The 27,164-nt window shown below is 46.7% G+C and overlaps 1 protein-coding gene across 1 annotated transcript in view; it reads left to right on the top strand.

The window, feature by feature from the left end:
* LOC144110443 (uncharacterized) overlaps nt 1-3,912 on the top strand; it is a 56,618-nt gene extending 52,706 nt beyond the window's left edge. The window contains exons 5-6 of the mRNA XM_077643338.1: nt 218-290; nt 3,485-3,912. Coding sequence (XP_077499464.1) covers nt 218-290; nt 3,485-3,658 — 247 coding nt within the window. The 3' untranslated portion in view covers nt 3,659-3,912. The remainder of the gene's footprint in view (nt 1-217; nt 291-3,484) is intronic.
* The last annotated feature ends 23,252 nt before the right edge of the window (nt 3,913-27,164 follow it).

Raw genomic sequence — 27,164 nt, 5'->3', positions numbered from 1 at the left:
GCGGAGCCCTACGGCGTCCTTCATAGGCTGAGTTGCTGTGGGACGTTAAACCCCCATAAACCAAACCAAACCGTACCAAATCGCCCAATTTTCCACCCTTTTGCTGCCGTATAGCGCTGTTTAACGGTCGAATGTGTAAATATTTGTTTCTTCGAGTCCCGAGTTTAAAATTTCAACGGGTACGCTTTAATGACACCTTCTTTTCTTTTCCTCCTAGAGCCACAATCGTGAAGGCTAAAGATGATTTCACAAAGCCCATCAAGAGCGGTGCAGTGGAAATAAAGAAAAAGGTGAGCGGGCCGCGTCAGCACCGGATGACGCGCGACGAAAATCTCGATGTTCAGACTTTGTGAATAAGCAGCTTTGACAAAAAAGGTTGTGGTTTAGCTCTGGTTAAACCTTGAGTGACGCGATGGTTACAGCTGGCCGAGTGTAACTCGCTCAGTTGAACTGCGAATTCAGTCTTTCGCCCCTCCGTTTCGCTGGGCGTTCCTTCTTCATCTTCGTCCCTGGACGTGGATTCCCTCTCTCCCTCCTCTCCACTCCCAGCCCACTCGGTTTCACCGGCGCGCCGCGCCGCTGGAAGCTGCCACGGTGGCCACGGCGCTGCCACGCTGAAGGCTCCAAATGCTAGCGTAATGTAGGCGCGCGGCGCACACACAAGCTGCGTGCGCTGACGTCACTTCGCGCATGTGCACAACTGACGAGGCAGGCGGCGTCTGCTCCGCCGCCGACGCAGCAGTGAGGCGCGCGGCGCGCAGACCAGCTGCGGGCTATGACATCACTCCACGCATGCGCACAGCTGGCGGAGCGGTGGTGACACGGCTCAGCGCGCAGCCACGCTGACCTCGCGAAGTGGCTGGCGTAGTGTAGCTATCGCTACAAAATACCAAACTCTTCGTCCTCAGGCTGCACACAGAAGACACCACGTTGAAAAACATAACGACAGGTCACCACCATTTCAACTGGGGACCAGCTCTGATGAGAGATAACGGCTCATTTCCAAATGTTTCATCGTATGTCAGTGTACATTTTAGCATATACTTCTTAGGTCTCAATTTCTCCTTCTGAACTATGTACCAGGTGTTTCAGCGAACACTTATGAAAATCCCTAAAATAGGCAATTGGAAGTAAAAAGAGAATCTTTTCACAAATTTTCAGCTGCGGTGGTCGTTGAGGAGTATAAAAATAACCAATACAGTTCAATGAATAATCAATGACCATTTCGATTTTGTAGTGCTGTGCGCATTTTTGTCTTTATGTTGCTTCTTGATTCGATGTTGAATTGCTCTTTGACTGACACTGCTTATGTTGTTTTCTCTTTTCGTATACCCTGCCCCATCTTAAAGCCAGTTGGCCGTGTGGGCAAATACATAAATAAAATCACTATAATTGGGTACACAGTAGAGACAGGGCAGGAAGATGGGTTTCGTGACAACACAAAGCGAACAAGGGAAGGTGAGGTGCGGAGCATGAAGTTTAAATTTGCTGTCCAATTTCACCCTGAGGCTCCCACTGCGTTGTCCACTTTATTGTATATATGAAGTTAGTTATTTAAAAATCACTAACTTTCAAGTTGAGACAGTCTGTTGATGAGTGCTGAGGAGTTCGAAGCCCTGTACAAAACGATGTAGAAAACCCTGTATTTTGGAAGCTACGGCCTCCTTTTCCCCAGAATATTCTTAATCTCATGCGCCCACCTAACAAGCATTTTCGAGAAGCTTGCAGACAAAGCAACCTCTTTCGTGCACGTAACTTGTCGAAATAGTAAAAATTTGTGCCACAGCGCTGAGGTTTACCGCATTTTCTAAATTCTACAAACTAATATGAATATTACTTATTGTGGGTTACACATCTCTCGATAAATAAGAACACTAACAAAAAGTTTACTATTCAGTATTAGTTAACAAGCCTGCTAGTTAGCACGTCTTAGCTGAATTCTGATGTACTACACCGCTGACAACGTTATGGCGAAAAGAGCGCTCTTATTAGTCAAAAGCATATTTTTAGTACTTATGTAGAGTCTTAAGTTAAACACCCTGTATAGCTCCAGGCTGTGAAGAATTAATTTCATCGAGCACGACGGCCGTGACTGCACCCTAGTCACTAGGCTCATCCGCGGTTACATCATGCAAAGAGTGCCTGGCTCAGTCGGTTTATACCGGCGTGATTAGCAGCCTCCGCCTATCGTTTGGCACAATGTTCGCCACTAACAACCTTCAGATCTTCTTGAACTGTGACGGCAGAACCCCATACCCGAGGCGCGCGCACCTTCAAGCGTGTTCGTGGAAAATATATTTTTTTTCTCCAGTGCGCACGCCACAAACTGCCCGCTTTAACGGGAGCAACGTTAAAGAGTTATTTAGCCTGCGACGACATCGGACAGCAGGCGGGCGTCTTAAGGTGCGCTCACACTGGCGGGAAAAACCGCAAAGCAGTACGCTTTCGCGCGGGCCGCTACACGCACAAACTGGTTTTTCTCCCGCAGACTGGCTGGTTTGCCGTTCCGTGAAACCACACAACGATCAGACCAGGAGCTATTTTGCCGTTCCTCAGAACACAGCGGCCAGTAGGAGGCTACGGATCCGCCAGGTCACTGACCTGCCGCCATCCGCGGCGACGGTAGAACCAGTAGAACAGCCAGAAGACGCGGGGAGAGGGCGCGCAGTGTCGTCCATGCTCGCGGACAGCGACGAAGTAGGACCGTTCGCCGGTGTCACGTGACTAGCTCAACGAAAAAAAAAACGCGCGTACTGTGGGCGTCATTCTGCGGAGATGCGAGGCGACGACGCCCGAGAGCGGCGTGGACGCCACAGCCAACTGGGGCCGTTAACGTCGCCTACAATCAGGAGGGAGTGCCGACCCGCGACTATCAGCGCTCGGCTGACGAGGTCTGCAAGAGAAATGTTTTGCAATTTAGGGAAACAGTATACAGTGAGAATGTGAAGTTGTGGGTCCTGTTTTCTTAGAGGGAGGAGAGTCTACATCCCGTAGGAATAGGCCGTTGGGAGGTCCAGGTCAACATGATTACCCATATAATTTTTGTGGACGCAAAGACATAACGAAGAGCCCTGTTGGAACGTCGTATAGTTGTGAGTGTGGCGCCTATCCCTGGCTTTCGGAAAGCTACCACGGATGGTAAGGACTCGGAAGTTGCGAGGTGAAGGCGAAGGCTGGCCCGTTTGGAGTGGGCACAGAGACCTCTGCAATTACACTGTGTTATGGTAATGGCGGAAGCCTACTTGGAAGGCGGAAGTTGCCGCTATCGCATCGCTGCTGCGTGAAGGTTCCCGCTACTTCGAGCGGGACTTTATGTAGGTCGCTTCCATCGTAACGCCGCTGTGGTCGCGATTTCATTCCGCGGTCTCGGGCTCAGTCTCCGAACACCGACCACCGAGCCACCGCGGTGGGTCCCTACATCTTCCCTCACGACGCGGTCGAGAGTGGACGTAATTATAGTGCCTATCGTTTGTTTACACTCCAGAGTGATGATGCACCGGCACCGGGACCAAAAGCGCCGGATTCGGGGGCGCCGGCACCAAAAGCGCCGCCGAAGGGTGGCTCTGGTCGCTTGGACGGGCTGATCCAGCTGCTGATTGCCATTGGCCTGGGCTGTGTAGCCCTTGCTGCTCGGCACCAGCGCTGGATGTTCATCTAGAAGCCTGCCCAGCTGAGCGGTCCTCTGCCGGATTGCTGCTCGTCATCCTCCCCTTCCACCGGGAGGGTACACTGTTCCCGGTGCAAGAGGAAAGAGTTTGTGCAGAGGACAAAAGCCGGCTGCAAGGTGGCTCTTTGTGAAGTGGCTGGCGGCGTCTGGAACTTTGCTTTGGAGTATTTGCTGTCTCTGCCTGTGTGTGTTGTGTGCTGACTTTACTTTGTGCTGTAAATAAACTTCGCTCCTCATCAGCTCTGGTTGCTTCCAGAATGGTTGCATTCCGACAACGTCGACAGTGAAAAAATTCAGGGGTGATCTGTTCCATTGGTGGAAAGGAAATGCAATAGCGTTCTTCTGTTACTCGCCAATCTATCTGTTCTGATTCTATTTCACTTCTGAGACTCCTCGAGTCCAGACTACGCAAAAGTTCAAAATGTGTCACATTGTTCGATAGGTTCTAGTCCTCATACCACTACCGGGCGCAGAGGTTGAGCGATTGGCCACTGCAGCAGCAGGCGTGTGTTTCGAAAATGGTTACCCTTGGGCTCCAGACTCACGATGCTCATCCTGTGCGGCCGCAAGCCTCAATTTTGCTCAAAGTTCTTCGGGAGGCTGCGCACTTTGCACGTAGGCCTAGCTGCTGTTGCCAGTGACCTTTTAAAACGGGAGCGTTACTGGCCTAGTCAAGCCAAGGTCATCGGAGCCGCAATTCGACCTTCAAGTGGAGGAGCGGTGGAGGTGGGGCAGACACGTGACGTACCACGTCACTCACCGCAGCCGGAACCTCTCGCCCCTTCCGCGTAGAGGGTACACATTGCTCCCAGTAACTACGTGACTCGCCGTTTGGTGGAAAAAGGACTCACGGCATTTGCATTGCAGTTCTCGCTGCGGACTGAGCTATAGTAGGACGGGGCCGTTTACGTCGTCGGGACGATTTCGTTAAACCATGCTTAGCTAAGATAAGCTGCAACCATTTTTGAAGCGGTAGCTTCCCTACTAGAGTAACTGGCTGAGATGGCCCTGTACTTACCGTGACCTTCAAGGCTCAGTCAAGGTCAAGCCTACAGTTTATAAGTTGGGAGAACCAGTGAATGGTCAATGGTCAGACCAATAGTCAATCCATTGCAAAGGTAAAGGCCTAGGTCAGGGCCACAGGTCAAGTCATCGTTGTCATGGTCGTCATCCCATGAACCGATTTTGGTTGACCTTCACTTGACCTTGACGGCCGTGACAACCATGACTTGACCTCTGGCCTCGACATTTGACCTTTGCAACGGTAAGACCAATGGTCAATCCATTGCAAAGTACACACGTCGAGGTCGATGCCAAAAGTCAAGGTCAAGGCACCGTTGACACGGTCGTCACGGTCAAGCGAAGGTCAACCAAAATCGGGTCACGTGATCGACTCTTGGCTTGCCGAGGAGCCGAAACGCGGCGTTTACGTGATAGGGCGTGACGTCGCGCCTTCATTAACCAAGTACATAACGGGAGAAGCGCCCGTGCGCCTGACAGTGGAGTCCATATGTGGTGTTCACGACCTAGGCCTTGACATCACTCCTTCAGGCGAGCATAAAGAAGCGGCGGAGACGCCTAGCAGTCAGAGCCATGGAGTCGGGCGCTGAAGAAGTCTCGCGCTTTACCGACCACCATAGTTTAATCATAGCCATCACCAAGACTGAACAATAAAAGACTGCTTCACATTACAGGTGTCTCCATTAGTTAAACTCGTTCGACATATCAATAAAAATTAACTGTGGTTTTGCTCTGGTTAAAGCGAGTGCGAAGCGGCAGCTTCACGATGGTTTAGCCTGGAAAATACCAAAGAAATGACCAAAGCATAGCATAACAAGACTTTTTAAGGCTAAACCATCGTGAAGCTGCCACTTCTCCCTCGGTTAACCAAAGCTAAACCATCGTTATTTTTATGCGTCTTTATGAGTCGTCCTTTGTCTAGCGCCTTCCACGTCTCCCCCACAAGTGAAGAAGAGGGACGGCTGACAGGTGGTGCCATATACCTGGGGTGAAGAAGAAGGTGGAGAGAAGGTGGAAGAAGAAGGTGGTTCTTGCTGGTGCTTGGCTTCGAGCTCAACTGTGGTGTCCTGGTGGTGCCTACGTGGTCATCTCTGGTGAGGCCGTTCTGCGTGGGGGATTTGGCCAGGTCTCAGGTTAGGTCTGTAGGCCAGGTTAATGTGCATTTGAGGGTGCGTTTGGCTCAGGTATGTCGCTGACCTCCCCGGGTGGAGGGTCGGCAACCTGGTTTGCCAGCTTGCCCACCCAAAGCTTGCCGCTAGACAATTTTCGTAAAAATGGAATTGGCATCATCCCTGTGGCTCTCGTGCCGATCGGTGAGGGAACGATCATGATGAAAAGCTCCAAGATCCTTCAGCAGGAGCTATGATCTCTCACTACCCACTACCTCCAGATCTCTGAGGTGCGACCGTTCGGCCGGAGAGGCATTGTTTGCAGGTCCGCTGACATTGATTGTGTCACAGACCTGCTCCAGTGCAAAATATTTCAGTCCTTAGCGGTTAAAGCCTTCATCCCGGAACAGCTCGCATGTTCCAAAGGTATTGTTCGTGGCGTGGACCCATCATCTTCCCCGCAGGATATACTGGAGGAGTTTCAGGATGCAAGTGTGGGGTTTTTTTCTGTCTACCGGTGCAGTAGAGAATTCAATGGTGTGCGTGTTGCGACAGAGTCAGTTATCACTACGTTTGCTGGTTCCTCATGTCCTTCTGAACTCAAGGTTTGGCCGATAGTGTATCGTGTGGACCCTCTACAGCCCCGTCCTCTTCAGTGCAACAACTGTTGGCGTTTCGGTCACAGTGGTAAAGCGTGTAAGTCGGCGACCCGCTGCCGTGTTTGTGGAGAAAGGAATTCAGATGACAGCTGCGCCTCTGATCAGCCCCAGTGTTGCCTATGCAAGGGCAACCACTCAGTTGATGATGTCAACTGCTCGAAACGAGCCGACGAACAAAGCCTGCTCGATATCATTCAAGCGAAACGGTGTTCGAGAGCAGATGCTTATGCACTTCTGGATCGGAGGGATACTACATATGCCAGCCGTGCGCGAAGCTCTGTTGCTGATATGCCGTCAAGTTTGACTACTTCAATAGTGTCCTCAGTAGAACAGGCTCTTTCTGTGGTGGTCGAGCGAATGCTGGGCAGTTTCACCGAGGCTCTATCTCAACTTGTTGCTGGCCAATCTCTGCCTACTGAATCACATGTTTCGGCGGCTACGCCGGCATCACTCCCAAGTGCTGCTAGTAAGAGTCATTCCATGTCGCCTCCTACCGTGCCCCAAGTACCGCCTGCCAACAGCGCTCCTGACAGTGTCGCTCACGTAGATACTTGTAGCATGGACGTTGAAATGCTCACCACTTCCCAGAAGCGTCGAGCTTCTTCCTCACCCTCGAAGTCAGCTGTTCCGCAAGTCAAAGAAAAGAAAGGACCCCCCAAATTAATTCCCCAGACTGATGTGCTGAAGGAGGCTATTGATGCCTCTTTAACCAGTCGATAATCATGGCGGGTCTAAAAGTTATGCAGTGGAATTGTCGCTCCGTACTTTCTTCTTTACCGGATCTTGAATTACTTCTTCATAAACATAATCCAGATATTGTGATTTTGCAAGAAACGTGGCTCTCTCCACATAAATCATTTACATTTAAAAAATTTCGCGTTTTCAGGGTAGATCGCATTATTGGCAGGGGTCGTGGGTTAATAACTATGATCTCTACGAAAATATGTCACCGGGCATCAATCTCGCAGACAGTTATGCGCCCTGACTGTGAGTTGTTGGCGGTTGAAATCTCCCTTCCACAGTGTGCCAAAGTCACTATTGCTAATGTCTACTTCCCAATTGTTGTTCACAGGACAGACTGTTTGGATACCTTACTGAGCGGCGCAAACAGCACAGTAATCGCAGGAGATTTTAATTCGCACCACAGTGTCTGGGATAGTCGCTCTGACTCCTGCGGCCAGCTTCTGTGGTCCTGGATGTCAATGAATGCAGTGCGCTGCTGTAATTCCGGAGCAGTAACCTTTATCCGAGGAGGATCCCGTTCAACCATAGATTTAACATTATCATCTCGTGGGGTTGGCGTATCTGCAAGGTCAACCGAAGACTCAGGTACATCTAGTGACCACTTTCCAATAACCTTTTCTATTATATCCTCGCCTATCAGAAAAGGTGGTGCAACCATGAAATTTGTAAACCACATTATGTACAAAAAATTCATTTCTGCCTCACTCCCCTCCATAGTTAGCTCAGGTCGAGCACAAAGAGCTCAGCGGACAATTACCTTTCTGCAAGATGCTGCTGAGAGCTCTGTATTCTCGGTGTGCACTACTGCTCCTGCCAGACAGCCGTCTCCTTGGTGGACGGAGGAGTGTGAGAAAGCTTATCGTCGTAGAAAAGCAGCCTGGAAAAGCCTTTCCTATAATCAGAGCCCAGCTAATTGGATAAATTATAACTTCTTCTCTGCATGTTTCAAAAGAACTGTTAAAAAGGCAAAGGAGGATTATAATCAAAATTTAAACACGTATCTCTCAAAACCCCAGAATAAGAAGGCTCTCTATAGATTCATGGCACAGAATAACAGCTCTCCGGCCTCCAATCGCATAAGGTCAATGGTAATGTCTCCGCAGGAGGCTAAGCAAAACCTAGAACGCATCGCGCAGGGGCTGGCCCTACGTTTCCAGGTACAGAAAGCAGAACCTTTGCACACTCTCACCCCCAGCTCGGACTATCCTGAGGTCGACGTGTCGGAGCTCCTGCAAATTGTTTCCTCGATGCACTCTGCTGCTCCGGGATCTGACGGGATTACTGTGGGCATGTTAAAGATTTTAGCGCACGACTTTCCAACTCACCTTCTAGATATTGTAAATGCGTCATTGGAAACCTCTTGGATTCCTCACAGTTGGAAAATTGCGAAACTAATTTTACTTTTAAAGAATGCAGACAATGGATTTCAATTAGACAATATTCGGCCAATTGCTTTAACCTCAAATTTAGTAAAGCTAATAGAAAGAGTAGTACACAGTCGCCTCACAAAGCATGTTCATATTAACGGCCTCAGCCCCGCACAGATTGGCTTTCGTCGCGGTTGTTCCATATGGTCCGCGCATGTGGATCTCGAGAGCCGAATACGACTCTCAATGCGCCAGAGAGAAGTTTCGGCCTTGGTGACGCTTGACGTTGCGAAGGCCTATGACAGCGTGGAGCACACAGTCCTCATTAACAATCTTGCTCAACTACAACCACCGCATTACCTCTACGCCTGGATTTGTGAATTTCTAAAAGATAGATTTTTCTTCTGTACAGACGGATCTTTTTGTTCTAATACCTATGGTCAATCAAGAGGTGTGCCGCAAGGCTCTGTTCTTTCTCCGCTGCTTTTCAACATATTAGTTCGGGACTTCCCCATTCATCCTAACGTTACAGTTTATGTATACGCAGATGATATAGCTTTTTTCGCATCAGCAAAGGATATTCATGTGCTCTACGGGTATTTGCAGGCATATCTGAATGCTCTTGAAGTCTGGTTGGACCAAATCAATTTACCACTTAATGTCAGCAAATGTGGCGTGCTGGTATTTCCACCCGACGCTCCTATGTACATCTCGCTAGCCTACCGCTCCACTCCAATTCCGCAGGTGGAGTCGGTTAAATACCTAGGTGTTACTTATGACCAAAATTTGGACTGGCGACACCATATTAAGATGAATGTTATTAAAGGGTAACGTGCACTGGGCCGTTTGACCCGAGTTGGCAATAAAAAGTTTGGCATGCGTCGTGACACGCTACTGTTGCTCTATAAGGCTTATATGAGACCGATTCTGGAATTTGGTTGCTTCTTGTTCTCTGGTAGCGCGAACTACAAGCTGCAGCTATTAGCCTTACTGGAAAGGCGTGCCCTACGGCTATGCCTCGGGCTCCCAAAATCAGCTTCCAACGCTGTCCTTTATCTGGAAGCCCGTATCCCCAACCCCTATTCCCGCTTCCAACTTCTAACAGTGCGTACTTTCCTCAAGTCTTTTGACCCGGCCCCAGGCGTTAGTATTCCAATTTTTGTATCCCAACCACACCTTTTTTTTTGACTAATTACTGGCCACGTTATCAGTTTCCGCAAGTTAGGTTCACGCAGAATCTGTTAGCTCCGCTTCAGGTTGACCTGATCTCCTTGCAACGAGTTGCTGACACGCAGGCTGATACCGTCTTCTATTACGACTTTATTTTCCCGTCCCATGCGAAGCACATGCCCGCACATACCCTAAATGGTCTTCTTTCTGAACACCTACAGAATTTTCCACATCATACTGTTCTCTCCACTGATGCCTCCGGCAGCTGTGAGAAGGCGGCGATTGGCATATATTCGCAGGATCTAGCTTGGAGCTACTCCGTTCGTATCCCTGATTATACTCCTATATTCTTCGCAGAGTTTTTGGCCATTGGTTTGGCTCTTCTCAAAATTCCCAGACATGTCGCACGGGTTCTTATTCTTACAGACTGCCTTTCAGTTATTGTCTCTCTCCAAAATTCGGAAAAATCTTTCTTGACTCGTTCACTAAGGTTTTTTGTTCCGAGCACAGTGCGCGAGATCCGTTTGGTCTGGGTACCTGGGCATTCAGGCGTCTATTTTAATGAGGTGGCTGATTTATTGGCAAGGTCAGCTCTCAGCGCACCTGTAATATATCCCGTCCCTCACCTCATTCTGTTAGCAGCTTCACGTTTCCAGCGGTTCGAACATATTTCAGCCACTTTGAGTGATCCGTTGCTCAATACCGTGGACTTTCAACACCTAAAGTACCCATGGAATATGCGGTAGTGTAAGTCAAGGCTTTGTGAAGTGTCCATGACGCTCCTGCGATGTAGAATCCCTCACTTAAACTTGTACTTATGCAGGTGCGGGTTCGCTGCGACAAACCTTTGTGTATCATGTGGGCAAGTTGAATCAATCGATCATTTTCTCCTTTCTTGCCGGCGGTTCGCGGTTCAGAGAAAGCAATATCTGGAGGTTCCCCTTTCGAGACTAGGACTGCCTCTGTCTCTTACAGTCCTTCTATCGTTCGGTGCGAGCGCCAAGGGATTCCCGTTAAGCAGTGTATGCGGCTACCTTCACGATTACATAGTGCAACTAATCGATTATCTTGTTAGCTATATACAAAATTCTTTCGCATGTCCAAAAAGGCTAGATTGATTCTATTCCGGATGACTCATACCTCTTGAATTCATTTTATTTTTCCAATTTTTTTACCTTGATTCAGTCTTCTGACGTTTCCTTCCCCGCGCAAATGCTTCATTGGCAATCTACTCTATACCTTGGCCAATCCCCCCCACGTGGGTATGTGCCATATTACTTGAGGAGAAGAAGAAGAAGAAGAAGAGAGGCAAATCTCCCTAAACACCACATAGCAAGTTTAGGGTGCCTCGATGCGCGCGCCTCACTCCGCGGAGCGGCGGAGGGCGCGCGCATCGAGGCACCCTAAGCGGGTGGAGGTGCCGGCGACGCCGCCGGAGAGTCTTCGCCTTCATGGCCCTCCTAATGCTATCTTATTAAGCATCACGCTGAACCCTGTAGAGCCGACTGAAGGGGTAGTCGACATCACAGTTCGCTCACACTTTTCACACTTGCCTAGTACTTGGGACTGCCACAATACTTAAAAAAATGAGAGCATACACAAAATTTACACAGAGGAGACACAGAACAATTTAGAAAGATGTCTGTTTGGAGGCACACTTTTGAATATATTTAAGATGCAGAGTATGATGAACTTCAATTGTGGGATTTTTAGCGGGAGCGTTACTTTCGGGGAAATTATCAACGATCCCGGTCACTCCTCTCTTGTGACCGAGGCACTCTATTCATTATTGTGAGCAAGGTGATTACCGCCAAAATATGCACAAGACTCGAGAGGCTGCTGTTGGGACTGCTGTTACCGACTTTGAAGGATGGCGTCTAAGGACTTTAGCTGACCAGTGCGTTGTGGCTCTGCACGCCTAGAATCTGTGAGCGCTTAATCTCTCTCTTTAATAGTGATTTTCTATTTCTCTTTTGTAGTATTCGCCATCTTGATATTTAACAGAAAAATTCCATCTCTTGTCTAGGACAGCACCAAACGTTGGCAGACCGGCTGCGGCGGTTGCATTTCGATGGAGGCGAAATGCTAGAGGCCCGTGTGTGTGCGATGTGAGTACACGTTAAAGAACCCCAGGCGGTAGAAATTTCCGGAGCCTTTCACTTTGGCGTCCCTCATAGCCTGGGTCGTTTGGGACATTAAACCCCCATAAACCAAATGAAACAATGGCAGACATCCGTGGCTGGTTCGTGAAGTCAGAGGCTAACAAAAGCATTAACTATAACATTAGCGGTTGGCCGTTAAATTACATGCTATAGAGAGAGCAAACTCTTAAAAAAGTTTTTTATTAGGCACGTATTAAAGCAAGTATTGCAAAAGCCAGTTGCCTAGTCTCTAGCGGTGACGTGTCAATTTAAGCTACTCGACTTGGGGAAATCTCGCAGAAATTGGATCCACTTGTGCCTCACCTTCACGGAAAAGGTTTCGAGTGCTTGCGAGAACACAGGGTTTTTCGTCTTTGTCGAAGGTGTTGTCCCGCCGGGACCTTTATTCCCGTGGGCAGCTTAATGCGCGGCCAGGTACACCCGAAAATCTTTCTGACAATTACATACCTACATCGGATGCCTCGACACGATGACCTTTCCTACTGTTCCGGAAGCAACCGTCAATTCATTTACGCGGCAATATTCATCGATGCCGCTGGACATCAGGACGTACGACTGGTGTCCCGGCGGTCGCGAATTCCAGCCTTCCCCCTCAAAAAATTGCGCCTGCTCGCCGGCCTCCCTCGCGGAATTGCAAATGACCATATGATTGTACTTATCGCAGAATTTGCAATGATCCAAGTCCCACTTGGATGATTTCGCTTCCTGGAAAAGACGTTCCCTTTTTTTGAGCTGCACGCACCAATTTTATATTTTACAACGCTAGCTATTGCTGCTAGGTTCCTCTTCCTCCGATCTGAGCGGCGGCGGTGATGGCGCTGCATCCACGATCACGTGACTACTCCGTGAGCCCTGCCTGCGCATCGAATCAGCACGTGTACGGGAGGTCGGCACAAAATTTGATTGACAATTTGTTTATTCTAAAAGGAAGGGGGCAGCGACGGAGGGAGAGAGGACCAAGGCTGGGTAGGCCTCCGCAACCCTCCGAGCCAAATCTAGGATCCTGTCCTGGCGATCAGGCGCTGGGCTGCGTAGGGCAGCCTCTCATTGCTCCTTACAATTAATATCTCTTTAGGAGCCTAGTGTCTTATATAAAAGACACGAATAAAAACAAACTTAAGTCAGGATTTAAACTGTCTACAAATTGAAATAATAACTGAGCCGGCTTCTATGATTTCCCCATAAGGGTAGGCATCACTGTTTTTATCTTCGTCCTCGTCCGAACGCCGAAAGTAAACAAAAAATATGGCGGAAAGTGAAAGCAGCGGCTGGAATGGTATGCGCATCTTTTGACATTTTTTACTCAATACCTACAGTTGTGTTCCTGATTAGAATTTTGCGTATTATTTCAAAGATACTCAAGGCCTTAACAGTCACGGAAAGTTTTCTGTGCGGTTAAAACATTTGTGGCAGCATGCCGCAATATGTGCGTCCTATATATAGAACACCAGGGTTCAGTGGTTATAAACGGTTGCCTTGTGTTGCATATAGAGGCAGAATATTTTTTGTAACGCCCACTTTTTCTTGTTTTTTTATTAAAGAGCCATTATTCCAACCGGATTATTTTATTCAGCAGCAAAGATGACACGATTAAAGCATCTGCGTCTAAGAGATTCGGATGTCTTGTTTTCTGAAATAAGATAACAAAGGTGATGATGACGAAATGTCTTAATGGAGCAGGACAGACGGCGCATACAAAATATGAAGCATCGCGAAGTTGTCTGGGTGTAAAACGGAGGTATCGGAGGCGTGGGCAACATAGATTTTTGATAATCCTCCCCCGAATGTCTATGCGCTGCAGCGAATGAACACTGCTAGTCATTGCACATTTCATAAACATTTCCTTGGCAAACTCTTGACTTGAATACAGGCTTGAGGGCGAATTTCCCAGGGTAAGCAAGAGGTACAAGATAGATTCGCTTGAATTTACTCCAAGTGTAGTGGGAAGTTCCGCAAAACCTGGTACTAGTGACGTGCCAGGCAAAAGTGGAAGGACAACCTCCTCTCTCCTACAGCCACTGAGCCTGTCAACCAGTTCACGACATAAGATGCGAGAAAGTTGTGCATAGGCAACTGAAATTTCAAGAGCAACAGTGATGCAATTTGGACGAATGCAAATAGCAGCCAAAAGTGAAATATGAGGAGTGCAATGACCAGCTCAGCATAACAAGTGCGAAGAATTGTTTCAAGGTCTCTCTCACAGGCATTAATCACAGTCTACAAATTATTTTAAGCTGACAATCATCACGGAAGCTTGAAAATAAACATTAACATCAATCTTCGTTTTATTGATCTTTTACAACCAGCAAGCCTTGGTGGCCTCTCTCTCTCTCTCTCTCTCTCTCTCTCTCTCTCTCTATATATATATATATATATATATATATATATATATATATATATATATATATATATATATATATATATATATATATATATATATATATAGCAGATAAGTTAAATGAAATGAGGGGCCCCGTTTGACAAACCTATGAATGGAGCTAACAGTCACCGAAACCAAGGTGCATAGGGGAATGTTTTTTTTTTATGTGTTGTGCTTATCAGTGGGATATTATAGTACTTGGATTAATAAATTGCTTAAAGAAAATTAATTATAAAGCAGCAGAAAAAACAACCATGCCGCCGGTGGGATCCGAACCCACGACCTCCGAATATCGCGTCCGGTGCTCTTACCAACTGAGCAACGGCGACGGCTGTCCAATCTCCTGCTCTCGTGGGTATTTATGTTCATTGGGTGTAAGCGAACCTTGAGAGTGTTCACCAGCGCGATTTATTAATCCAATTAAGCGATTAATCCAATTATTAATCAATTAATTCATTATTAATCCAAATATGCGAGTTATTAATCCAAGTACTATAATATCCCATTGATAAGCACAACACATAAAAAAAAACATTCCCCTATGCACCTTGGTTTCGGTGGCAGTTAGCTCCCTTCATAGGTTTGTCAAACGGGGCCCCTCATTTCATTTAACTTATCTGCTAATAGCTTAACGAGGGTCTCGGTTCTGGCAGTCTTGATGCCGTAGGTAGCTTAAGAGGGCTCTCGCACAGTTTCCGCCCTATATATATAGGATTCGACGCCATCGTTTATAGAAATAGGGTCCTGAAGAAATCTTTTATGTAGATTTGTTTCCTGCGTGGCAATGAAGTAAACTACAAGGAAAGAAAAATTCCTTAAGTGGTAAAAAAACATCAGAAACAAAATTGCTGACTATCAGGCGCTGGGCTGCTTAGGGCAGCCTCCCACTGCTCCTTTTAATTAATATTCAGGGATTTTGGTAGGGGGTGACGAACACAATCTTACATGATGTGGTCGAGGTTGGCTCTGGCCGGACAGAGGTTACAAGCAGAGGGTGGATGGACAGCTGGGTGGATGAGGTGGCGGAAGGCAGGAGTAGGAAAAGTCCGAGTCTGAAGCTGACGCCCCCGAATCTCGCGAGAGTTCTTGCGGTGGGCAGGGGGGCATATAAGGTGACCGAGGCGGTAATGGTGACATACGTCATGAAAGGAGAGGAGGCGGTCCCGCGCAGTGAGCGGGGCCACGTGGACGGAGGCGGACTTCATGGCCACGGCGCCGGGCCAAGATAATATCAAGATAATAGCTTCAAGATTATATCCTGCGCCTCAGTCGCATTTGGGAGGACCATGGACGCAGTCTGGGCGCTGCGTCTTGCTCTGAGCGCCGCATGTGTTGGGGAGGGCAGAGCCACGAACATGCGCCCGTTAGAACTGGGGACGGACGCAGTCTAAACGCTGCACGCGAACAAGCTGCAAGACAGGATGCCCATGTTCATGCCAATATATTTCTGCCGCCACAAAGCCCTAGTTACAATACTACCAAATGAAAAAGATGCCACCACCGTCTGGAATACGTTGAAGTAACGAGCGTTAGCTGTTTGGTTTACTAGAATTGATATGAATGAGATTAAAGTGAGGTACACCAATGGAAATACGAATTTGTACGCGTATTTTTTCTTACGATAAACACACCCTCAAGCATTTCACTTGTACATGCTGCAACCAACTATCACACACATTACTGCTTAACATCTTCTCTGGCACCTTCATCAAATTATTCACTCGACTGGTTACACAAACTGTCTTAGTCGCTTGGCGGTCGAAGTCGGCCGCCAACTTGAAGTAATTAAGTCATAAATCAATTACCTTTATTGGTCGACAACTTGGATTTATAAGTGACGCCACCAATCAATTCAATTGGGTTGGTATATCGATTTACTATAGGGACCGCCATATTGAATTCCGCAGACAGAAAACTTCACGCCGAAGGGAGGTGGTAGCAGACCCCAAGATTACGAGAAACGGGATAAATAAGAGCTAGCGCTCTGAAGACAAAATCGTCCCCCATTCATTCGTGGCATCAGCATTCAAAGGAAAGGCATGATGATAATGATAAAAATTTAATGCGAAAGCATTAAATGGTTAATGAGGGGAAAATCCGGCGTTGTCGTAGCTGTCCACTCAAGGCGGTCCGAAAACCCACGTGACCTTAAGACGTCATCGGCAGCTTCTACATCATAAGGAAAGAAAGAAAACTGAAATTTCTCCACAACTGAGTTTCTAACTCAGGCGGGCGCGAACAGATCGATTAACTTCGCTGACCACTTCATTAGAGAATTTAGCCATCACCGCAGCACAAAACTTCGCATGCTGCTGTTGTTGCCTCAGAAGCGATGGCACACACCTAAGGTGCTAACCTGCCACCCTCTCACGCTGGGTTTGGGTATCGTCGTCTTCATCAACTTCCATTCGTGCGGCGCGAACATATCATCCTCGCTGGCCGCTGCATTAGAGTAGTACGCCATCGCTGCATCCCAACACTCCGCGCGCATGCTCTCGCATTCACAGCACGTAAATAGTCGCAAGTGCCCTCCATGATTTTTCGTCAACGATCAATTAATAGTCAGATCTTCGAGCGGTGTCAAGTCTTCTTTTCTTCGCCTTGACCATGAGGACCCATGAAGTGGGATATTGCGACTTCCAAAACCCGATGCATGGTGCACTTTTGGTTTGAGGGTCTCAGCTCGAGCTGCTCACCCTGTCCTCCCACTCTGCTTGTATAGAGGCGCTTAGGAGCTAGGTCTTCAGGGCATTCTTAAATATATGAGCTATATTGTCCTTGGGATGGCCATAGAACCATATGCATATTGGAGAATATCATGCGGGATAAACAATGCGTCACATACATTATTTATATGGATTGGGAAGAGTAACCACCCGGAGTTGTCTCCATGCTACCTGCTCGAGTTTGCAAAGAGATTTGCCGGGGGGGGGGGGGGGGGGGGGGGGGGGGGGTTAGGACATTTTATCATTTTGATAGTGCATTGTTTTTCCTCGTACGTAATTATGCGCTCCCTAGCCGATGTCAGGTTTAAGCAGCCCACAGCCCGGCTGTCTAATAACATAATCGGGCATAATCGTGGGCTGCTTCATTCCCAGGAAGGAAAGAAAGCAGAGGGAATCATATAGCATCCATTCGGCGGCCGAGAGAATTTGTGTTCCTAATAGCGATACTGGCTGTATAATTCAGCCTGCCGTTCGAAAAATTTCTAGTCTCAGTTTTCCAATCGCTAATCATCAGAGATGGACATTTGACCTAAAAAATCTAGACCTCACCTCGACCTCAAAAAGAATTTGCTGATCTCGCTCAACCTCAACCTCATCACTTGAGGTGGAGGTCTCCTTAGAAGCCTTCACCTCACTTTTCCGGAGGCCACTGTTGACCTCACTCAACCTCACCTCAACCTCAAAGTGTGAGGTTGAAATCGGCTGCTCGACCTCAGAAAACAAACGAAGAACAAAACAAAAAGCTATTAAGAAGTTTTTCAGTTAAAAACAATTCTGAGTATCCTGTGAGACCGGAAAGCCTAAATGATGATGGTTTTTTTATTATGATGTGTACAGATACTATTGATGTGCACGCAATAGGAGAAGCTTATTATGTGAGATGAACCCTCAGAGAGTATATGGCCTGCGGGCAGGGATGCGCCATACGCGGTTACAACCAGTACATCGGTTAATACCTCATAAGTGTAAATAGTTGGCAACCTGTTTCGTGTATACTTGTTCGTATTGGAAGCCTCTCGCTCGTTCACGCACGAACCGGCGATTGACAAATAGAGCCCTTCTACACCATCTACCAGAAATTGGTAGGAGGGAAGTCGGAGGGAGGTATTCACGATACTCTTTTTAGGCGTGAGAATAGTTACCGAATATAAAGAAACTGGTCATCGACGTACTTTCCAATGCGACTGTTATGCAGGCGCATATCAGTATATTTCGATTTTCTGGCTCTGTACGGTATAGCGGGAATGCTCTTTTCCGTCCTCTGTATGTTGCCTTCGAAAACACTCATCAAGCTGCGACTGTAGTGCACCAACAGAGGCACGTTGTATTTATTTCTGTGCAGAAGCGAGCGGCTTCTTTTATTAATGCGAAAGCATTAGATGGCTGAGTTTAAAGGCCATATTCGCAAAAAAGTGTCCGCAAGAAACGGCCCCTTGTGACGTCACGAGCCGACCAGTCACGCGATGAAGATGATGGCGTCGCATAATCAATTAATGAAAGTAATGTAATTAGGTGACTCTTAATTAATTAGTATGATTAGTGATGGCATCATGTGAGTGTGATGTCATACCGGGTCACGTGACAGCGAGGTAACATGCCATCAAAAATAGTCACGTGACGACTCTTTAATATGATATCACACCTACTCACGTGACAACGATGTAATTTCTCGTCATACCAGGCCCCCATCCACCCCCTTCCACCCTGATTTCAAGATCCATATGGATCCCACAATACTACACACGCGCGCTTGACGCATGACAAATAGTGCCCACAACAAGGTCTGCATTAATGACAATCAGATTGTCCAGCTGGTAAACGCGCCAATTCTCATGTATGACATACTGCAAGGATCATGCAATGACGCATGCCTTTGACTCTAGAAATGATGGCGATGATGATAATGATAACAGTGTATCCTTATGTGTTCGGGGAATTCTGATATACCACTACCAAATTAAAAGTTGCCAGAATATTGATTAAATATTTTGCATTACCCAGCAACCGAAGACAATTATTGTGCAGAAACTAGGAATACCTGCTGCTAATAATTAAGGATCATGATATTGATGTGCCTGGGCGGTCAAGACCTTCCCCCGTTTCCGCCACTTCCCTCCAGCTGGCGATAGTGTTGGTTTCGAAATCCTGGGAAATCTCTGATGACTAGGTGATCCAGCGGCATTTTGCAAGAAAAGGCTAGAGTACGTCTTCGAACACTGTGCGAACTATTAAAATCACACGGGTCAAAACAACTGGCCTAGCGTGGGCAGCGTGAACCGCTCTCTCTGTCAAGAGCACCATGGCTCTCCGCTCAAAGTTCCCCGCCGCGAAATCTTTTTCCGAGCCTCCCCCCTTCCTTCCATCACCGAGCCCCAACACGGGGGGGGGGGGGGGGGGGGGGGGCAAGTTCGCGGCCAGTAAAGCTTTCGCTTCAATAAAGTTTCTCCAACCATCAATATGGCTCCCCTGTGCTATGCGACGTCAGTGCACGCTAAATTTTATCCCCAAGTGGTCGAAATTATTCCGGGGACCTACATTACAGCACCTCTTTCTTCCCTCACTCCTTCCTGTAATCCGTTCCCTTACGGAGCGGTTCAGGTCTTCTCCGAGATGTGAGAGAGGTACTGCATGATTTCCTCTTTATGCGACCATTTTTTTTCTTCGCCATGGAGACGCATGTATAGGTGACGTTGCTGACTGCATACGGTTTTCACACCGTGTTGAGAAAAAATTCATTTCTCGTCGAGAACTGGATGGACGAAATTAGGGGGGGTGAAAGCTTACCAAAACAGGAAGAACTGCGTATGGAACCGGACGTCTCCAACGGAAGGGCTTCCACGCACTGATACAAAACGATGCATGATAGGCTGATTTCTGTGCGAAGATCCTTCCATTATTACTCGCGAAAATTAGGTCGCTTCGACTGAAGATACAAAAAAGCCTGTCACTGCGTCGGTTGCGCAAGGCTTTTTATCAAGCATGCCAAGAAGAAGTTGAAGACACAAATAGACACTGCCCGAAACTTATAATTGTGCGAATTCCCTACTGTGGTCGCACACGCTTTGTATTGTATTATGTGGCTGCAATGGTACACCTGCCGCGGCGTCTCAGTTGCCACAAAGCCCGGCTGCCGAGTGCCAGGAGGCGGGACCCCATCCCGGATATCAATCCCTCTTTTATCCTTTGTCTCTCGGCTCGGTTAGTATGCCCGCCTTTAGCAAAACAGTTTCTGCGTCTTTACTTTCCTCATAAGCAATTAAATACTAATGAAGTGATTTGTGCATCGAGTGTCAACAGATACAAGCTGCCCTGAAAAAAAAATTGCTGCAGACCTAGCTCTGTTAGGCCAGGATACACGTAGCGAAAGCGCGGAAACGTCTGCATCGAAAAGTGCATTCACTAGATACGCCTTTATTCATTGTTGAAGCTTAATAATAAAAATAATAATAATTGGTTTTTGGGCGAAAGGAAATGACGCAGTATCTGTCTCATATATCGTTGGACACCTGAACCGCGCCGTCAAGGAAGGGTAAAAGAGGGAGTGAAAGAAGAAAGCAAGAATGAGGTGCCGTAGTGGAGGGCTCCGGAATAATTTCGACCACCTGGGGATCTTTAACGTGCACTGACATCGCACAGCACATGGGCGCCTTAGCGTTCTGCCTCCATAAAAACGCAGCCGCCGCAGTCGGGTTCGAACCCGGGAACTCCGGATCAGTAGTCGAGCGCCCTAACCACTGAGCCACCGCGGCGGGGCTGAGCCGGAGTTCCCGGGTTTGAATCCGGCCGCGGTGGCCGCGTTTCGATAGAGGAAAAATGCAAAGGCGCTCATGTGCTGTGTGATGTGAGTATAATAATAATAATTGGTTTTGGGGGTAAGGAAAATGCGCAGTATCTGTCTCATATATCGGAGGACACCTGAACTGCGCCGTAAGGGAAGGGATAAAAGAGGGAGTGAAAGAAGAAAGGAAGAAAGAGGTGCTGTAGTGGAGGGCTCCGGAATAATTTCGACCACCTGGGGATCTTTAACGCGCATTGACATCGCAGAGCACGCGGGCGCCTTAGCGTTTTGCCTCCATAAAGACGCAGCCGCCGCGGTCGGGTTTGAACCCGGGAACTCCCGATCAGTAGTGGAGCGCCCTAACCTCTGAGCCACCGTGGCGGGTGCGATGTGAGTGTAGGTTAATGATCTCCAAGTGGTCGAAATTATTCCGGAGCCCTCCACTACGGCACCTTTTAACTGCCACCTTCCTCCCTTCCCTTACGGTGCGGTTCGGGTGTAAACCGAGATGTGAGAGCGTTACTGCCTCAATTCCTTTCCTAAAAAAAAACTCTTTTTCAGTTTTCTGTTGAGTAGCCTTGAGTAGTAATAGTGGTTTATTAAAGTAATTATAAAAAGAAAGGATGAGATTTTTGCTAGCCTCGGCATCTGCCATGGATACTGAAGCACCTGAGCTGGGGCAGAGGAAATAAAGGATAGCAGGCAGAATGAAGAAATGAAATGAAAGACGTGAGAGGACAGGAAGAGAGGATAGGGGGAGAGGTAATATACACAAATCATTTACACAAGAAGAAATGTGTCCAGGTTGCGCGCGTGATTAGTTCATGATTAGCAAATCGAAAAAATTCTCTCGGGCTAACCGCTCGCTTCTTCCAGCTGAAAATTCGCGTCTAGGTGGAATTTGGCGCTAACTTTTGTTTTTTATTACGCTTGTGTGAGGTACTTGGCTTGACTCGATCGTAATTAAATTTAACTCTCTATATTCTACAGCGATGGAGAACCAAAATAGCAAACTTTTGCAGCGGTGACTCTTGTTTTGCAGCGCCTTTTGGATGAACGAGTGCTCTACCGTGCTGAGAGGTGGCGGAGAACCGTATGTGAGAAACGCAAGGCGTGTGCAGGGCGGCAGTCGCTTAAAAGCAATGTTTTCTGCACCAATTTTGATAAAGTAGTCGAGAAAGCACTTCCAAAGGAACCGCGCAGCAGCTAACCCCACCTCACGTTTTCCCGCAGCCTGAATGCTAGAACGCTGTTTTCTCCGATGGGCGCGAGATGGTGCTGCCAGTACTATCCAGGCGAAAATATAATAGGCGTCTGATCTGAAAGGTTGACGTTCGCGATGCAAGTAAAGGGGGGCCAAGACAATTCGGTGTGTGTGTGTGTGGGGGGGGGGGGGGGGGGGGGCATATAAGCTGGCTGCGTAAACCGAACCAAAGAAAGGAGGAACAGATTCAATATGCTGAGGGAAAATGTTCAGAGGGAGACGATGCTGTGAACTACATTGCATCAGTTATACCTGAGCCATTTATGAGCGGGGGGGGGGGGGGGGGGGGTAATCTCCCCAAATGAGGGAGCAACACAGGAGAACACAATACAAATCAGCGTGGAACTGACCAGTCTTAACTGGGAAAATGCGGAAGCGAATATTGGAAAATCCACATCCGCTGGGATAGAAGAAATTCCAATCAATGTCATTAATGAACTTGGCCCAAGAGGCAAGGAAACGCTGATAAATGTATTGGGGGCAGTCATAACAAGAAAGCAAATTCCGCGCAGCTGGAACCAGAGGAAAATGAATTTGATTTATAAAGGGAAAGGCGATAAGACGATCATAAAATCCTTCCAACGATTACGATAACATCAGTTATATATAGTCTGCCGATGCAGGCGGTGAAATTAAAAATGCAGTCATGGGTAGAAAGTTATAGAATACTCGCAGAACTTCAGAACGGGTTCAGAAGTGGTACGCGCTTAGATGATTGCCTGTTCGTGCCTACCCAGTGCATAGAAATAGCTAAGGCGGAAAAGAGACCTCTGTATTTAGCCTTTCTGGACATAAGCGGTGTATACGACAACGTGAACAGGGAAGTCCTATGGAACACATTAAAAGATGAAGGTATCGGGCACGAGGTAATTGATTTTCTGCAGGAAATATATTGATAAAATAAAGTTGAAATAACATGGGAAGGAATTAAGAGTATGAGAAGTGTCGAGGTGCACAAAGGATTAAGGCAAGGTTGTCCTTTATTACCGCTGCTGTTCATGCTTTATATGATTCATATGGAAAGAAGGCTACAAGGAAGCAATTCCGGTTATAATCTGTCGTACAGATTAGGCGGAAAGGTTGTTGAGCAAAGACTACCGGGTTTAATGTATGCGGACGATACTGCAGTGTTAGCAGATAGCCAGAAATATTTGCAAACTCTGGTTAATTGCTGCGGAGACGAAGGAGACACTATAGGTTTCAGTTTTCGCGCAACTAAGTCAGATGTTATGATTTTCAACGATACAACTGATCATGTGCTTACAATAAAAGGCCATGAAATACCCAGAATAGCCGAATACAAATATCTCGGAGTATGGGTAAATGAAGGGCAGATATACACGGAAAAGCACGAGCAGTCTATTATGGCACAAGCGCGACACGATGCTGGTATAATGAAAGATAGAGCATTACGGGGGTGCGACAAATATGGAGTACTGAGATGTGTTTCGAAAGGAATAATGGTAACAGGGCTTAATTTCGGGAATGCGGTTCTGTGCTTAAGGGCAGAAGTTCAGTGGAGATTAGAAGTAAATCAAAGAGCTGTTGAAAGAGCATTTGGTGCCCACGGCGAAACCACAAATGAGGCAGTACAAGGGGATATGGGCTCGGCATCTTTCGAAGCGCGGGAAGGTCAGAGTAAAATACTGTACGAAGAACTCCTGAGGAAATTGGACGATAACAGCTCCGCAGCTAAGGTATTTAAATACCTGTACAGAAAGAGCGTTGACTCACAATTGTGGAAAAGAACTAGGAAACTAACCAGTAAGTATGCCGGACACGAGGATGGAGAAGGAAAGAGGATTACACAGGCTAAAAACGCGGAAGGTAAAAATTGGATAAATTCAATGGAAAAGATAGTGTAGAACTATATCGATACTGGGAAAGGCAGATCAGAAAGGAAGCGCTCCATGATAACTCAAGAGGCAGTGCCCTACTCTTTGAGGCTAGGTCAGGGTGTCTTAGGACACAAAAATAAATTGACACGTGTGCTGTGTGGTAAATCTGTAGAAACAATAGAACACCTTATACTCAAATGTGATGGTGTCCATCCCGATGTTGATGCAGGCACAATCACTCTTCCTGAGGCCCTAGTGTTTAGGGGTATCTATGGTCATGAAAACTTGGCTTTCTGCGACATAAGTTAAAACAGGCACCCTCGGAATTAAAACTTCAAGCCTGTAAAGCATTTATTTCACCAAAACTGGAGTACGCTTCACTGGTATGGGATCCCTTCTACATAAAATACAAGAAAATGACAGAAATGGTTCATAGACGCGCAGTTCGTTTTATATTTAATAAATATGGGACTACGCATTCTATTTCAAAGGTCCTCGCAGGGAATAACATCCAAGCTCTTGAATTCGGAAAGAAAATTGCACGACTAAAGTTTTTATTTGCCATTTATACAGAGCGCCAAAATCTTAACTCACACTATATTATGCCGTTTCCATCGCGTTCATCCAGACATCGTCACGTCCACAATTTGCTCCCATATGCCGCGCGGACAAATTTGTTCGTCTTCATGCTTCCTGCAAAGAATAACCGAGTTGAATGATCTGCCTCCAACAGTTTTTCTTCGGAAAATTTTGAGTGTGCTTTAACTGCTGTGTTTAATCTTGATGTACGCTTGAGGTTTCTTTGTGATGTAGGTAACTGTGATTATTTTACGAAGGCGCAGTTCCGTATTCGACTTTACTGTGTTTATCGTTTTTGTTCGCAAGCCTTTGTTGCGAATGTGTAATCTTATCATAATTTTGTTCTGTTGGTGTGTTTTTTGGGCTCTTGATAAGCCGTTGTGCATACCATTTTTAGTGCCTGCTTCTCTTGAACCAAGTTCACGCTACAGGTATGCTTCTGTAAGCACTGCTAGGCTAAAAATTGTATCTGTATGCTCCCACCTGCTTCGTCTTCCGAGACTGCAGTATCTTCTAAAAAAATAAGTAAAAATAAATAGGTCAAGTGTAATGTTCCCTTTGTTTCACTTACTTGTGCAGCCTGTAAGGTGTCAGCGGGCGTTTCTTTAAATTAATTTACCGTGCTCTTATTTCGGGTTAGTTGGGCGTTTTTCACATTTCCTGACACTTCATGCTTGTTGTTGATTTTATTGACCCAATACTGACTAATTTAGTACAGTGACCTCTTCCGGCCTTGGCCTACATGTGCACAAACATCAAGGCATCAGTCGCCAACAAATGTCTTGATTATTAGTGTAAAAACTGATTGAGAAGAACATAAAAATAAAAAAGCACTCTCTAGTGTTTCGATCTCAGCCTGGGGCATGCACAGACAATGCCGAGTTCTTTTTGCACTGAAATACATGCTCAAATATGGCCACTCATTAAGTTTCATGCCTCGCACTGAGAAACCCACTGTGAGCAATTATTAATTTCTTTTTTTCACGAGGAGGTGTTATCATCAATGGTGCATAAACAAAATATAGTTTAAACGTTTAAATTCTACGTATTGATGAACTCAAAGGCATGAAACTATTCTATCTCCTTTTTCATGGGATTGGATTAACTGGTATGGCTCTGCTCTTAACTCTGATCAGTCCTCAATTACCTTCCACTTAAAAGCACAAAAATGCAACTCACTTCGTCCCGGAAAAAGTGGTACTTAAGTGCCACTTTACGAAATGCAAACAATTGTTTACGTTTCATCCATCCCGGCACTTAGTGGTTCCTGAATACGTTCAAGAATACCAGTCAATACATGCATCATGCTTGAAGGTCCACATCACTGCAGACTCAAAGTTTGAGAAATACGGGTGCAGTAATCTCGAAAAACAGCGTGGTGTGTTCTGACAGAAAGCATAAAAATTGGAGGAAGCACTTAAGCTCCCCCTTAAGTCTACGACGTAATAGCGTCAATGAATTAATGCTAACATATGTGGAACTGGTCATTCTCGACTTTGCATTCGTAGGTGAATGGGAGTTCATCCCAAGCAAAAAACCGAGCTCTTTAGACAACAGGACCAGCATCAACTGCCAAGCAATAAATTACTGGCCCGACTCTGGCCGCCTTTTTTCGAACAAGGCTCGGTTTTTGTCCGTGGCCGTTCATTTGCCGACGAGCGGCAGCTTCCTGGCAAGGGGGGTCGGGCCAGCGTCCTGGTCGTGCCTGCGCGGTCCATGGCCCGGCGGCCGGGCAGAAACGGCTCGCGGCCTAGCGCGTGCTTTGTTCTGACAAACAGCAAGATAGACATATGGTAACTGATTTGAATTTAGATTCGTGAGTGACTTAAGTGTAGGAAGTTTCATTCACGCAAAATGTAAAAATGAACCTAACATATTTCCGCAACACTCAAGTTCAACAACGGTTCAAATTACAGCGGGACTCCTTTGTTTCCAAGGATTTATTTGCAAATGTATGAACAAATCTGCACCATATATGCCATAAAACTATTTAAGAGCCATAAAGCTTTCAAAACACAACAGTATGCGCTTCCAAAGACTAGCCTAGCACAACCACGCCAGTCAGATATAGCATCAACAGTTACAAGCATAATGGATAACCATAATGCGTGCTTTAATAGTGCTAACCATCAACTGCACTTTCGAGTGCAATTAAGTGATACTGGCATGAAGTAGTGAATATAGCATTGAGCACTGAATGACTGGAATCCACACACGCCAGTTGCAGTAGAAGTAGCACTTGTTCATGCTCCGTCGGTCCTAATGTAGTGCAGTTAAAGTTATTAATGTCTCAATAAATAACTAAAGTTGAAAGGCGTAGGATAAAAACGAAGCTCTCATGCACCAGAAAGAATTTATGCTTACATGTTATACATTGCTGAACTGAACACAACGTTGAAACTCGCAAGCAACGAATCATAGGATGTACACACACCAGCCACAAAGACGGGAGCACCAAGTGTGGAAATAGGTAGCTATAATCACACGGTTTACAATGGAGAGGCAATAAAAACGCAACCCAGGGGCAATTCATTGACTAGAGTGTACATACACCAGCAGCAGAAGCATAACGTCATGAGAGAACAGGGTGATTATGTTTTAATCATCAAGCGTTTCTCACCAGCTGGAACTTTCAAATATGAACATTAAAAAACTGTAGCATAATACTCAAAAGGTGTCTTAAATTCTCCAAAAGGAATCA

This window comes from Amblyomma americanum, chromosome 11, assembly GCF_052857255.1.
Source record: "Amblyomma americanum isolate KBUSLIRL-KWMA chromosome 11, ASM5285725v1, whole genome shotgun sequence".
NCBI classification, from domain to species: domain Eukaryota; kingdom Metazoa; phylum Arthropoda; class Arachnida; order Ixodida; family Ixodidae; genus Amblyomma; species Amblyomma americanum.
This window is presented reverse-complemented; position numbering and strand designations above follow the sequence as displayed.